General features: G+C 35.1%; 1 protein-coding gene across 1 annotated transcript in view; it reads right to left on the minus strand.

The window, feature by feature from the left end:
• The window catches only part of LOC140434458 (uncharacterized), a 106,920-nt gene extending 93,855 nt beyond the window's left edge, over positions 1–13,065 (minus strand). The window contains exons 1-2 of the mRNA XM_072522726.1: positions 12,794–13,065; positions 5,692–5,827 (exon numbers count right to left, since the gene is read on the minus strand). Coding sequence (XP_072378827.1) covers positions 5,692–5,827; positions 12,794–12,884 — 227 coding nt within the window. The 5' untranslated portion in view covers positions 12,885–13,065. The remainder of the gene's footprint in view (positions 1–5,691; positions 5,828–12,793) is intronic.
• Positions 13,066–13,358: the final 293 nt, after the last annotated feature.

The following is a 13,358-nucleotide window of genomic DNA, read 5'->3' on the forward strand; positions in this document are numbered from 1 at the left end:
GAAAAAAGAGTACCTATTGAAGGATTCCTTGTATCGTCCTAAAAGAGGCGTACGAATCCTCAAAGTAAATATATAATAGTCCAATAGATTCCTGTAGTAGACAATTGCTCAGATTAAGAGTTAAATAATAATAGTAGGGGTGGTGGTTAATTTATTAATTTAAATTTTATATGCAAACAATTTTATGTTCCTTTTGTTTAAAATCTGTTAAATTTTTTAATATACTAGGGTCGATCCAGAAATAGAGTTCCCAAAGAGCCTTGCATTGACCCACTCTTGAGTCCCCCACTCTCGATTTCTCTGACCCGCGCTTCACTCCTTCTCCTTCACTGCACCGCTCAGTCGTGCCTTAGCAGTCGTCCGATTTGGATGTTCATAATGTTGATCCTGAAAATTGCGAGATTTGTTCCGTAATTCCCTGTTTACACACCACAGGTATTTCAGCCATGGATATTCATCTTCAGCTGACAGAGATATATGTTCATTCCCATTCAAAACATCCGAAAGTGGTACAGTGAGTTTAGTATCGGTCGAAAGGAAGTCTACGATGAAGAACGGAGTGGAAGACCGTCAATATCAGAGGAGATTATCAAGATGATCGAAGTCCTTCAAAACAGAAGGACCATTGTCCGTGAACTAATTGCTCCGATTTTTATAAGTTTTTACGATAGAAAGAGCTTTGACTGAAAAATTGGGGTATCTATTATAAATATAGTGCTCGATGGTGGCCGCAAATATTAACACCAGAACACAAGGAAAGTTTCTTCAAATGTGTCAAGAAGATAAGGAAGGATTGTCGGCTTTCATTGTTAGGGAAGACGAAACGTGGGGGTTTCATTTCACAACCGAAACAAAAAAAAAATCCAAATTCGAAAATATTCCAAATGCGTTACCCAAGTTCGCATAGAAGGTTTAATTAAACAAAGTTCTTCAGCTAGTATTTTTGGGATCGTGAGGATATACTGGTAATTGATTTCATGAAATCTGGAACAACAATCAACTAAGAAAGTTATTGTGTAAAAAAACTCAGGCGGGCTATCCAGAACCACCGGCGAGGACGACTGTCAGCCGGTGTATAGCTGTTTCACGACAAAGCCCTATCTCAGGTCAAACTCAGGAACTTTTGACACACTGTATATGAAGTTTAATGCCCCACCTATCTTAAAGTCCAGATATACGAATGTAACTATTACTTGTTCTCCAACCAACGGAACCATGCAACACTTTCTCAACGAGTTGGCGACGGAGTTATACAACATTGAAATACAGAAATTAAAGTCTACAAAAATGCATAAAATAAGATGGCGATTATATACAAAAACAGAGTAAAGGTTCTTTTTTCCAGATATAAATCCTTTTCTTCTTTCTCTTTATAAGCAATTTTGCTTGTTCATTGGCGGTTTGATACGTCTATGAAAGGTTGTCACTACATCGTTTGCGCGGTCGTCCGATACTTCTTCTACTGATTGGTGATTTATCTATTGCTATTTTGACTACACGGATCTCCTCCATTTTGACCCAAATTCACGCGGTCTTCTACTTTTTGGGAGATTCAAACATAGTATGCCCTGCCCTCTACTATTGTGTAAATAGTTCTATGTGAAATATTTTTATTCTGGAATATTCGACAGATTTCAGCTTAACTGACAGTTAACAAAGTACGCAAACTTTTGTTTCCAAAGGTTACTTTTAACTTTGTTTATTATATATTCTCAGCATTCAACACTAACCTAGGACTCATGTCAAGTTCCCAAATTCAGTTGACTATCTGTATACAAATTGTTCTGCTTAAGTTCAAAAGTCCTCATGGTAATTATTATTCTTGCGCTATGCGTAAATCTAAAAAATGTTTACATTTCCACCAATAATGTAGATGCCTCCACATGATTCTACTGCTTTTTAAGACCAGTCTTTGTATTAGGAGTAACCTGCAGCCCGTGTTTTGTGTTTCGTTTGCCTTATTCCTCCCGTGGGCAGATTTCTACCTGGATAGGTACATTAAGCCTCTATCTGATTATTTTATTGTCAAAAGTTCCTTACTTTATTATCCTTCGTTTCATTTACGATGCTAGTGAGTCCTGATCTACTACATTTTAAAACATGACCGGTTTTAAATACTACATTTTTCCAGGTACTTTTACTTATTTCACCAGATTTAAATTTATGCCATTCAGGTTGACTCAAAATTTTCCTTTTTGGTAAATTTCATGATTTTGGATTTCTAGGGGCTTATGTTAATCCCGACAATTGAAGTCCATTCTGCACTATTAAATTTGCCGTTGGCTAAGATGACCAGGTCATTCTCATAGTTCAAGATATAATGTCTGCCATTGATGAGTCTAGCTATAAATCCATCCATGCCCAGATTCCACAAGAGAGGAGTTAAGACTACCCCTGCGGATAGCCTCTGGCTAATTGTGATCACATTGTAGGTCCCAGTATCGTTGCGTATAGCATACGTCTCTTCAAAAAGCAGGCTATCATATCTATTTGCAGTGGATGTGTATCTTCTTTTCTTCTTACGATGCCTATCCGTTCCGGATGTTGGCGATCAACATGGCTATCCTAACTTTGCTTGCTGCTATTCTGAATAGTCCAGTTGTCGATGTATTAAACCACTTTCTCAGGTTTTGAAGCCAAGATATTCTTCTTTTCCCTGGTCCTCTCTTTCCAAATACCTTGCCCTGAAGAATGAGTTGCAACAAGCCGTATCTCTGTTCATTCCTCATAACATGGCCAAGATATTCTAGTTTGCGCTCTTTGATGGTGTTAATAATCTCGCATTCCTTGCCTATTCTGCGTAGGACCTCAACATTAGTCACACGATCCACCCATGAAATTCTTAAAATACGTCTGTAACACCACATCTCGAATGCCTCGAGTTTTCTTAAAGAAGGTTCGGAAAGTGTCCAGGCCTCTACACCGTATAATAACGTAGAAAATACATAGCATCTAATGAGAGAGATTTTGGTAGCAAGTGGTAAATCGTGACTTCTGAAAAGAGACTTCATCATTATGAACCCCGATCTCGCTTTTCCTATGCGTTGTTTTATTTCACTGGAGTGATCCCATTGGCTGTTAATGTTGGTACCAAGGTATGTGTAGCAGTCCACTCTGTCAAAAGCTGTGTATTTAATATTTCGCGCTTACTGACTACCATGTACTTTGTTTTCTTCGTATTAAGATCTAGTCCGTGTTCTCTACTTATATCTGATATACGCGACATTATTCTTTGCAAACCGTCCAGACTATCTGCTGAAACTACTGCGTCGTCGGCATATCTAATGTTGTTTAGACGTATTCCGTTGACTAATACGCCTTCTTGTAGTTCGCCTAGCGCTTGCTCGAAGATATATTCAGAGTATATATTAAATAACACCGGAAACAGAATGCATCCTTGCCTCACTCCTCTATCTATGGAGACTGCCTCTGTCAATTGGTCATCCACTTTAATATTGGCTGTTTGGTTGTAATATAAATTATAGATAATTCTTAAGTCCCTATCATCTAACCCCACTTCTTTCAAGATGTTTATAAGTTTATCATGCTTTACTCTATCAAATGCCTTTTTGTAGCCTTTGCATAAGCACTCGGACAGCGAATAGAGCCTCTCGGGTGCCTAAGGAACCGCGGAATCCAAACTGCGTCCATGATACTTGTTCTTCGCATTTTTTATATATTCTGCCGTGTATCACTTTCAAGAACGTTTTAAGTAAGTGGCTCATTAGGCTAATTTTGTTCTGTAGTCTTCGAATGTCTTGGCATTTACTTTTTTTGGTATGGTCACGAAGGTCGCCTTTAACCAGCTTTGGGGTATTTTTCCAGTTACGTATATGTTGTTGAATACAGTTGTTATCCATTTTATTCCCTGTTCATCCATAAGTTTTAGGAATTCTGCACAAAATTCGTCAGGCCCTACCGCTTTACCATCTTTAGTTCTTTGAATAGCTGACGTGACTTCTTCAATGGTAATCGGGGGTCCTGTTTGGCACTCAGTGTCTTCAATGGTATTCTGCCTTTCATCTGCAAAAGTTACTTCCACATAATTCTTCCAAGTGTCTAGTTTTTCTTCCACAGTTAACAGTGGTTTGCCTTGGTTATCTGCCAAACACCCAACTCTTCTAGGTTTGTATAAGCCTGCGGCTTCTTTAACTTTTTTGTGCATATTAAATGAATCGTGTTTATGATGCAATTGCTGTATTTCTGTACACTGTTTTCTTAGATGTGTATCCTTAGCTATTCTAATAGCTTTTTTGATCTTTTTATCGGTTCTTTTTTATAATGACATGTCTTGATCTTTGAACTTTCGCCTCTCTTCCATCATATCTAGAATCTCATTTGTCATCCACGATTTCTTCTTTATTTTTGGTGGTTTGAGAAATTTCTCTCGTATGTCTTTTGAAACTGTATGTAATATTTCTAGCTCCTGGTCCATTACATCCGATTGAATAACGGTATTCAAATTGTTCTGTATATACCGCTTTACACTATGTTCTGTGTGTTGACCTTTTAATAGCTTGATGTCGAATTTTTGATTGACACTACGTCTAACCTTCTTTAGCCTGAGCCTAATTTTGCCAATCAGTGGGTTATGGTCTGATTTGATATCAGCTCCTGGGTATGTCTTGACTGATGTTATGCCGTTCCGGAATCTTTTATTAATCAGAATGTAATCTATTTGATTTCTCACTATGCGGCCTGGAGTATCTTGTGGTAATTTCCATGTATATAATCTTCTGTGTAGGAGTTTGAAGTAAGTGTTAGTAATCACAAACTCTTCTTCTGCTACAAATTCACCCAGTCGGTCTCCTCGCTCATTTCTTTCTCCAAGTCCAAATTGTCCTATGAATTCTCCCGATTGTCCCTTACCAATTTTGGCATTTAGATCACCCATAATCAAAGTTAAATCCTTTCTGGGGAGGCGTTTTAAGGTGTTCGATAGTTCGTTATAAAATGCTTCACTTATCTCGTCCGGTTTGTCAGCTGTAGGGGCATATACCTGGATAATGTTAGATGTAATTGGGTAGGTATTAAGTTGAAGGAGGAGTATTCTTTCCGATATAGGTACAAAGTTTTTAACATGTCTGGCAGTTTCTTGATTTAAGATTATACCTACCCCATTTTCGTGTCTTCCATTAGGGTTACCTGAGTAATATATATGATGATCATTAATTTTACATTGCCCAGAGTTCGTCCATCTCATCTCACTTATTCCCATTATATCCATTGATAGTCTATCCATCTCCTTGATTGCATTATGAGTCTTGCCTGCCTCATATAATATTTTAACATTCCATGTGCAGATCGTGAGGTTTAACTTTACACTATAATGGCAAGGATTTCTTCTGCTGGCGACCGAGAAGGCCTTGCCGTCTTGTGATTGTCCTTCTCTGCCGGATCTTGGTATCCGAATTCCATGATCAGTAATATGGTTTCTATAATTTGTCGTAGTCATATTAATTGTACTCGTAGTAGTCATGTTTATCTTAACAGATCATATATATTTGCTACAGAACTTTGCAGTACTAAATACCTAATAATTTAAGTAATAACTATAAATATAAATTAATGATTTACCTAGTTTTTCAAACACAAACATTATAATATGAAACTATGAAATATGAAAAATTTGTTATATCAAATATGTGAAATTATGATATAATCATAAAAAACAGTACTTGTTAAACTTACCCAAAGCTAAAACTTTTGCAAGCTGATTTTTCTTCAGAGCACGCCTTTTTACAATCACCTACAGTATTGTAATTAAAGGACTTATATACCATACTAGAACTAAGTCTTTGGCCTATTTGTATTCTCTCATAACAATCTAAAAATTTCAAATTTTTATTGTTTGAAGGATTTTATACTTATGATATTAAAAAATTTTTAGTCTAAAAATAAAACTCTCAAAAAGAAATCAACAAAACCAATTACCATCGATTAGAATACATATAATGGGATACACGCTGAATCGCAGAAATGAGGAAGATTGCAATGCTGTTTGATTTTTTAGATGTTCTTATTTTCATAAACATTTACTGCTTGTTATTATTTCACTTTTTATATATTTCTTTAATCATTGTTCCCATTAAAGATTGACTTGAGAGTCAATATCAAGAATAGGATTCCAAAATTCTGACATCTTTTCTAAAGAAAAAAGAACTATATTTTTAAAAGAAAATTATCCAAAACAAAAGATTATGACAAACTTAGTTCAAAAACGTTAATTCCAATCTTATTTATTCTTCACTATACAGTGCTAGCCAAAAGTCCCCTCTCCTCTTGTATCTTTTGAACGGTTATACATATAATAGTGAAATTTGGAGAGAGGAAATAAAGACGTAGCTAGTCATAACAGGTGACGTATTGGTGATAGATGACGTTACAGAGCCACTGTGACCGATAATTTTAAATGGGACGTTATGGCAATTACGTATTTAACCATAAGAATTTTGTTTGAGTTTAAGCTAATTTTGATGAATAAATTAAATAAATACTAACATTGTAGTTTTGCAATTAATTGATTAAGATTTAAGAACTAATTCTTATTTTAAATATTCAAAATGTGCTATATCTGCTTCCTGACAGTTATGCATCCTATTGCTAAACTCTTATCGTACTCGTTCAAATGTGTCAGGGGAAATTGCGCTACATTCTTCAAGAATTCGTTGTTTCAAAATGTCAATACTGTCGGGTGCTGTAGCGTAAAACTTAGATTTCAAATACCCCCACAAAAAGTCTAATGGTGTGAGGCCCGATGACCGAGCTGACCATTCTATCGAACCTCGTCGTCCAAACGACTGCTGACAACATGGCACATGGCGACCGCTACTTCAGCGACCCCGCCCCAACTCACCCCGCTCAGACCATTATACGGGCATACCGTTCCCGCGCATACGGAGAGTATAAAAGCAGCTACACAGGGTAAGACCGGTCGTCACTCGACACTGAGGAGTAGGAAGATTGAGACCTCAGGGCCGTTTGATACTTTTGGTTCTTATATTTATACAGAACACGATACTGGTACGTCACGAGTAAGGGAAGTAGGCAGATTGAGACCCCGAACTCGAACGGAACCGTACCTTGATAATGGCTCCAAAATGGGTGCCGAAACGTCGTTTAGCAGTGGCTATCGTACTTATTTCAACAATGTTTGTTTTCTTCTCATGAACTTTATTTGTGCTACTGTAATTTTGTTCTTATTTCGCTGATTCGTTACCCAGTTTTATGCTCTGTCACTATACTGCGTTCTGAAAATGTTTATCCCTGATACATGTTCTAGTCTGCTCCAGTCTGGTGGTGATTTCTTTCTCGGTGATTTCGTTTTTTGAAGTGAATATAAACCCCAGGTATTTAAATGTTCCAGTGTCTTGAATTTTTCTGTGTTCCTCCATTGTAGGTTTTTTACTGGTTTTTTGTTCCTTTGTGAATGATCAAAAGCTACAGGAGGGAAAACCTTGGTTTTGCCAAGAAGTCAAAGAACTTGCAGAAAAAAAAAGAACGCAAGAACAACGTGCCATCAACCTAGAAATCAGAACCAGAATAAACTTGCGAATAAAGGAAATATAAATAGAACATTGGCTTAAGCTCACAAGTGACATGGATCACGGCATCTACGGTCCACAGGGAGGAAATAATTTTGTACAGATAAAGAGATCCCGGCTGAGATATGGAGAAAATATTTCAGAGAATTCTATTAAAGTGAAGAAACCAGTGACGAATCGTGTTACAAGATGAAGAAAAATATATCGCTAAACAAACATAAGTAATAGCGAGAATGAAGACATTAAAGGACAGACGATGGCCAGGAAATGATGGAATACCGCACGAACTGTTGAAATATGAGGGCCAGAAACTTACAAAATGCCTCACAATATTATTTAATAAAATTTTACACAAAATGGAGATACCAAAGAACTGGTATGATCATCATGATTCTGTCCCTATCCATCGCCTTCCTCCGCGAAGCACATATTCCAATATTTGTCATGGAAATAATGGAATACCGCACGAACTGTTGAAATATGAGGGCCAGAAACTTACAAAATGCCTCACAATATTATTTAATAAAATTTTACACAGAATGGAGATACCAAAGAACTGGTATGATCATCATCATTCTGTCCCTATCCATCGCCTTCCTCCGCGAAGCACATATTCCCATATTTGTCATGTCTTCATCGACGTTATCAACGAACCTTCTGGGTCTTTCTCTTCTTCTCTAACCAAGGGGTCTATCAAGGATCGTTTTTCTAGCTGGTTCATTTTGTCTTAATATTTTATTTTATATCTGGTTCCTGGTATTTTCTATAAAGTTCGAAATTATATCGTCTTCTCCACAGTTACTGTATAGTGTTATACCTGTTTAATTACCATCCGAAGAACTGGCATACCAGTATTAAAATTCCCAATTTTAAGATAGGCCAAAGAACAAACACATTCCGGACATTTACAGAGGAATAACTCTCTTAAATACGACAATGAAGCTATTCACAAGCGTACTCAAGATATTGGAATCAGAAAAAGAGATCAGATAAGAAAAACAAGCTTTCAGAAATGACAGGTCGACGATGAACGCAATATTAATTATGAAAAAAATGAAATAAGAGTCGATAGAATACAACATACAAAAAAGTCAGCATATGCATGCTTCGGAAATCTAAAAAAAGCTTTGGGTAGTCAAACTTAATGATATATTACAGAAACAGAGATAGAAAACAATCCCGGCAAACACCTTGAAAATCCTAAAACAAATGAATAACAACAAAACGATGAAAATTTAAACAAACGACACTATTACGGTTAACATGCCAACATCAGGGGTAATCAGACAGGGAGATAGTCTCAGCCTGTTCCTATTTAACATATTAGTGGACGAAATAATAGAAGATGTGGAATCGCTTCGACTGGGATATAGACTCGGACATAGCAGAATTGGTATAAGGTACTATACGATCTACGCAGCTCTGATTGCAGAGAATGAGGACGGCCTACAAAGACAACTTCACAGATTCTACCAAGTATGCCGTCGGCTTAACCAAAATATTTACGCAGAAAACGAAGAGTATAACTATAGCGAAATATTATTTTAGATGGAAGCTCGTAGTAAAGAACAAACCCATAGAACAGCTGAATCAATTCAAATTCAAATAAATGGTTAAGAGACGTTGTCTGGAACATCCCATATATGCGAACGGACAGCAAAGTTAAAATTTGTATCAGACTTATAATGACCTATGGAATAGAATCGTGGAAAAACACCAATAAATTAAAGTATGCTACTTACAACCGAAATGAAAATCTTAAGAGCAATATCAGGAAAAACAAGAAGGGTCAGAACAAGAAACAACATTATCAGGAAACAATGCTGCGTACAAGATGTAGTGAGATGAGGTAGGCAAAGATTCTAAGATTGGTATAATCATGTAAACAGGATGGAGGAGCACAGGTTATCAAGAACTGCGCTAGAAGGAAAAATAACGCCAATATGGAGACCATCAAAGAGATGGAGAGAGAGATTTAGTATTTTGTTTATCATGTTTTTGAAGTAATCATGCCGTTTTAAATCTTTATGATATATTTATTTTATCTATTTGAGTTAAAGTTTAAAATTCTTTTTTGTAACTCCTTGTATTTGTACTTTTAATTAAAATTGTCAGCCGTTAACACAAAGCAAATAATACAATCTAGTCCCTGGCAATTTTTTCACTAGTATATTATGGTTTAGTTTTTTTGGGTATTTAAATGCCTTTAAAAAGTAGGTTATAGTTTCGCTATATATGCAAATATATATTTAAATCGGTTAAAAAATTACAGCCCGCGGCGAAATAGAAAAAAAAAACGGGTCATCAACATGTTTCATGAATTTGATTCACATTAGTCTTATACAGTTATACCCACGGTTTTTTACGATTGGATTTTGCAAATGAATTAACAATAATCAAAAAAAAATGTTTTAATTTCTTCTTACTTCCGCTCTAATAAGAATACTATATATGAGTCATTCGGCACCTTATATATATATATATATATATATATATATATATATATATATATATATATATATATATATACAGGGTGATTAACTATTAAGTCCGTTATATATATTATTATAGGAGACAAAAAATCTTACGTTTTACAATTAGCTACAATAGCTACATATATAATATAAAATTAGTATTTCTTGGGTTTAGGTTCAATAATTTATATTAAATGTGGAACTAGAATTTATTTTCCATAGAAATCAACGTTTCGGCAGGAAACCCTTGCCTTTGTCAAGATTCAAAACGTAAACGGGACACTTCTTCTTCTTCCTTTGCCCTATCCGTTTCGGACGTTGGCTATTAACAAGGCTATTTTGACTTTGTTTACGGCACCTCTGAACAGTTCGGTCGATGTTAGTCCGAACCATTGTCGTAGGTTATGCATCCATGAGTGTCGTCTTCTTCCCGATCCCCTCCTACTGTCGATTCTTCCTTGGACTATTAACTGTAGCAGCCGGTACTTAGTATGCCTCATGACATGTTCGAAGTACTCAAGCTTCCGTTTCTTTACGGTGAAGATTATTTCTTTGCTTGGGATACGGGAACGGGAAACGGGACACTGATATTAATTAATGATGGATTAATCACATCCAGGCTTCCCCCTAAAACCCCTTCGTAGGGGGCTAAAAATGCAAAAAATTGATTTACCAAGAATCTGTACACTCTAGAAAAAAATGTTTCAAATGAAAAATGTAGCTGAGATAATTTTAAACAAAAATATTTATAAACATTTCTTGTGTAGAATGAACCGTTCTCCTAGAAGCAACGCTTGAAGCGACCGTCGATTTTGCATGTCAGTTACGTACGCGAAATCAATGTTCAATAAAATTTGCATCAGCTCGACGGTAAAAATTCGATATCTTTTGATTCAAGTGGCTTATAGACAAAAATCAAGATGCGTTTTAAAGGTAAAGAGTTCATCTTTCGTATGCAGTTATTGTATTTTGCCGCAAATAAACTATACAGGTGTTTAATAAGTAAACATGGCGCGATTTTTGCCATTTTCACACAACAAATGATTTTGACACAACAAATGAAAACTTTTTTTTTCAATTACACTAGTACGTTTTTTAAAAGAACAAAACTTCTGCAATAGTCTACACTTAAAACAGTCTTCTTAAATGCATTTCCCGTGACGTGTGATCGTTTGTAATATAAAACATTAAATTCTGCGTTTTTTATTCATATTTCAAATGCCTCTTATTTGTTACCACAACTCAAAATTGAAATTTCATGTCATTAGTTTTTAAGGTTGCTCTCTAAAAATAGAAATTTTTCTACAACTGATCAATGAAAGTGATCAATTTTATTGATCTCACGAGAATTATAAAAAATTGCAAAAATCAAGCCACGTTTATTTATTTAAAATTTTATAAAAACTGAGTTTCTTCTCATCAAAATACAAAAACTGCATACGAAAGCTGCACTCTTTGCCTTTAAAACACCTCTTGAATTTTGTCGATAGGACATTTGGATCAAGAGATACCGAATTTTTACCGTCCAGCTGATACAAATTTTATTCAACATTGATTTCGCTCGCGTATGTGACATGTAAAATCAACGGTCGCTTCAAGCGTTGTTTCTAAGAGAACGGTTTATTCTACACAAAAAATGTTTGTAAACATTTCTGTTTAAAATTATCTTAGCTATATTTTTTATTTGAAACATTTTTTTCTACGGTGTAGAAAGGGGAGGGATGTTTTAGGGGGAAGCCGGGGGGTAAAAGTAGTAAACTTTTATGCATCTTTTTTGGGGTCCCAAAATTAATATTTTCTGCAAAATTCAGCTTGTTCGTATGATTTTTAGGGGTCAACTCTCTGATGACTGGACTAGTTATAGGTTTTAAAAATTACAATCACCAGCTTATAGGCTCCAGCAATAAAAATTCCATAGTGACCGGTTAATGAAAGTAATAAATTTTATTGATCTCATAACAATCGTAAAAATGGCAAAAATCTCACAACGTTAATTTATTTAACAGCTTTATAGAAACTAACTTCATTTGCAGCAAATGCAAAAATTTGCTACAAAAGCTGCACTCTTTATTTTTTAAACGCATTTTGATTTTTGTGGATAGGGCACTCTAATCAAAAGATATCGAATTTTTACCGTCGAGGTGATACAAATTTTATTTAAAAAATTTTCAGCCACGTTGTTTCCGAGAGAACGGTTTACTCTACAAGAAAAAGTGCTAATAAACATTTTTGTTTAAAATTAAATCAGCTACATTTCTTGTTTGAAAAATTTTTTCTATGGCGTACTGATTTTTAGTAACTAAATGGTTTACGTTTCCCCCCATCCTCCCCTACGAGGGAGGTTTAATGAGGAATTCAAAACTGAAGAGTTTATTGAAAACAATACGGCAACTGAAGAGGCGTGAAGTCAAGAAAGAAATGATTTAACTCATTTTATAACATTCAAAAACAATAACAGGCTAAGGGGGGGGGATTACAACTTGTTTATACTACAAATATTATTTCAAATTGTTTCCAAAAAATACGTTGTAAATATTTTTATTTGTTAATTAATTATGCCAAAGTATACCTTATATAACTAAAATCAAACACTGATTTACAGAGAATTATTTATTGTTGTACTGTACTGTTGTATTGTAATTGTTGTATTTATTTATTTTTGCGATATAAATATTATAATCGATCGTAACATAAGTAACCAAAATTATGGTATAGTTTATGAACATTTAAGATAAATGGCGCAATTTTTAAAATGGATCTCTTAATAGAACTTACCCACTTTGATAATCCTGAGCTCATTATCAATATTTATAGCACTAATAATGCCCAAAACCGCTAAACTAAGCATACCACTAATAAACATCATTACATAAAGAAAATATATGTCTATCACAATATCACATTCATTACTGGTCAATTAAATCGGAACAATTGGAGAGCTACCTTCGATTGTTCGACATATTCGAGCCCATTTCTTGCAACACAGGACACTTGCGTCTTACGAGGAATGTTGGCAAAGAATGAAGACGATTCTTGTTATGAATAAAGTCAAAAGCCGGTTGAGGCGAGTGGCTTGTCTTTGGTCATCGTGATATAATTATATGGTTAGAGATTAAGGAAGTAAGTACGAGGGTACAACTGGAATATTTTATGAGAAATATAAGATTATACACAGTTCAGTGATTTTACGTACAATAAATATTATTTTGATATATTTTTTTGTGGTCAATGAATCTAGGATATTTGAAGTTGATTTTTAAATTTATTAAGTACGTACTGATAACTTAGAATTTTAGTTTTATAAGTTTTATCCAGTTTTATAGAAAAAACAATCGATTCT

The sequence above is a fragment of the Diabrotica undecimpunctata genome, chromosome 2, assembly GCF_040954645.1.
Source record: "Diabrotica undecimpunctata isolate CICGRU chromosome 2, icDiaUnde3, whole genome shotgun sequence".
In the NCBI taxonomy this organism is placed as follows: Eukaryota; Metazoa; Arthropoda; class Insecta; order Coleoptera; family Chrysomelidae; genus Diabrotica; species Diabrotica undecimpunctata.